Source organism: Plasmodium cynomolgi (assembly GCF_000321355.1).
Source record: "Plasmodium cynomolgi strain B DNA, scaffold: 0726, whole genome shotgun sequence".
Classification (NCBI taxonomy): Eukaryota; Apicomplexa; class Aconoidasida; order Haemosporida; family Plasmodiidae; genus Plasmodium; species Plasmodium cynomolgi.
This window is the reverse complement of record NW_004193024.1, coordinates 293-1689: the sequence shown is the minus strand read 5'-3', so window position 1 is coordinate 1689 and position 1397 is coordinate 293. Positions and strand designations below refer to the sequence as shown.

The 1397-nt window shown below is 25.6% G+C and overlaps 1 protein-coding gene across 1 annotated transcript; it reads right to left on the bottom strand.

The window, feature by feature from the left end:
- Positions 1-271: 271 nt before the first annotated feature.
- Positions 272-847, bottom strand: PCYB_005390 (hypothetical protein; the record flags this gene model as incomplete). Its single annotated transcript, XM_004227960.1, has 2 exons — positions 272-748; positions 833-847. 2 exons carry the CDS (start codon positions 845-847, stop codon positions 272-274), a joined length of 492 nt encoding a protein of 163 aa, XP_004228008.1.
- Between the last annotated feature and the right edge of the window lie 550 nt (positions 848-1397).

The window sequence follows — 1397 nt, the reverse complement described above, 5'->3', positions numbered from 1 at the left end:
ATGAGTAATTAGTAATGTTTCCTATGTTACTTCATAACCTATGTTATAAGAATTCAAATTCTCTAATAAGGGTCGATCAGTTTAATAATTCTCTTTCTTGTTCGTGCATATTCGTATTTATTCTTCTTCCATTGCCTCTTAATCTAGAATTAATCCATTTTCCAGCAGGAGAAAACTAATCCAAGTGTGATTATATATATATTTAAATAAGTAATATTATTCTTATGATTTAATATGAGAATATGTTATAATCATCGGTATTAAATATGTTTCACATATTTAAATAAAAATTTGTGATAACCTTATATAATAACGCCATTACGGAAGATACTCCAGCCATTGTACCAAGAGTACCTGTTACAATACTTTTTTTAGGATTAACGGAACTCTCCTGGTAAGTGGAAATTGGCACTTCGCTGTTTAAGGTTAATTCACATTTGTTAACATATTGAATATTACTAGACGGAAATGATGGTATATTATATTTTACTCCGTCTTTGCCAAAAAGATCTGCCATGTATGATAACACAAATTCAATCAATTTATCACAAGTACTTTTTACCTTACTATTAGTTAAATCTTCATTGAGACAATGTCTCTCATTCATTTCCATATAAATTTTATAGCATTCACAGACATACCTTTTACAAGAATTAATTGAATCATTTTTTTTCTCCAAGATACTTTTAATAATGCCTATTTCTTCTTGAAAATTTTCTAATTTTATTATGTTTAACGGTTCTTCATACTTTGCAGCATATGAAAAAATAAGGACATTTATTTGACGCTCCATTGTCAATAATCTTGAGATGAGAAAAATTATAAAACATACGAAGAGCAAATTCATTAATATTATATTTTATTTGGGAATGGTATAACCACTGGTTCAAAAATCTACAATGCCTATTAATAGTCTTTTCATTATTTTCGCTCTTTAATAAAGACGATAAATTTCTGAAAAGTTTTTCATATATATGTTTATGATGTTCATAATCCAAATCATCAGTTTTTATTGTCTCTAGGAGTGGCGCAGCGAATTCTTTATCTTCTTCAGTAACTTCTTCATTAAATTCTTTATAGGCAGATGCCATATTAGGTAGAAAGGGATACTTTAATTGAAAAGTAGAAAAAAACATAATCATTTATATTTTCTAGAGGGAATTTTTATTAGTACATCAGAAAAAATAATATATTTCATATATATATTTATAATATTATAAAAATGAATATATTATGCTACCTGTTGTATGAAATCTTTTATATTATCCATTCTGTTTTTATATATATTTATTAGGTAATGAGATAAAATATATTTGCTTATGTATTCATTACATTAATATTAAATTTATACTTATTATTTTACAATCCTAATTTTTGCTTGAACATTTTTAATCTCA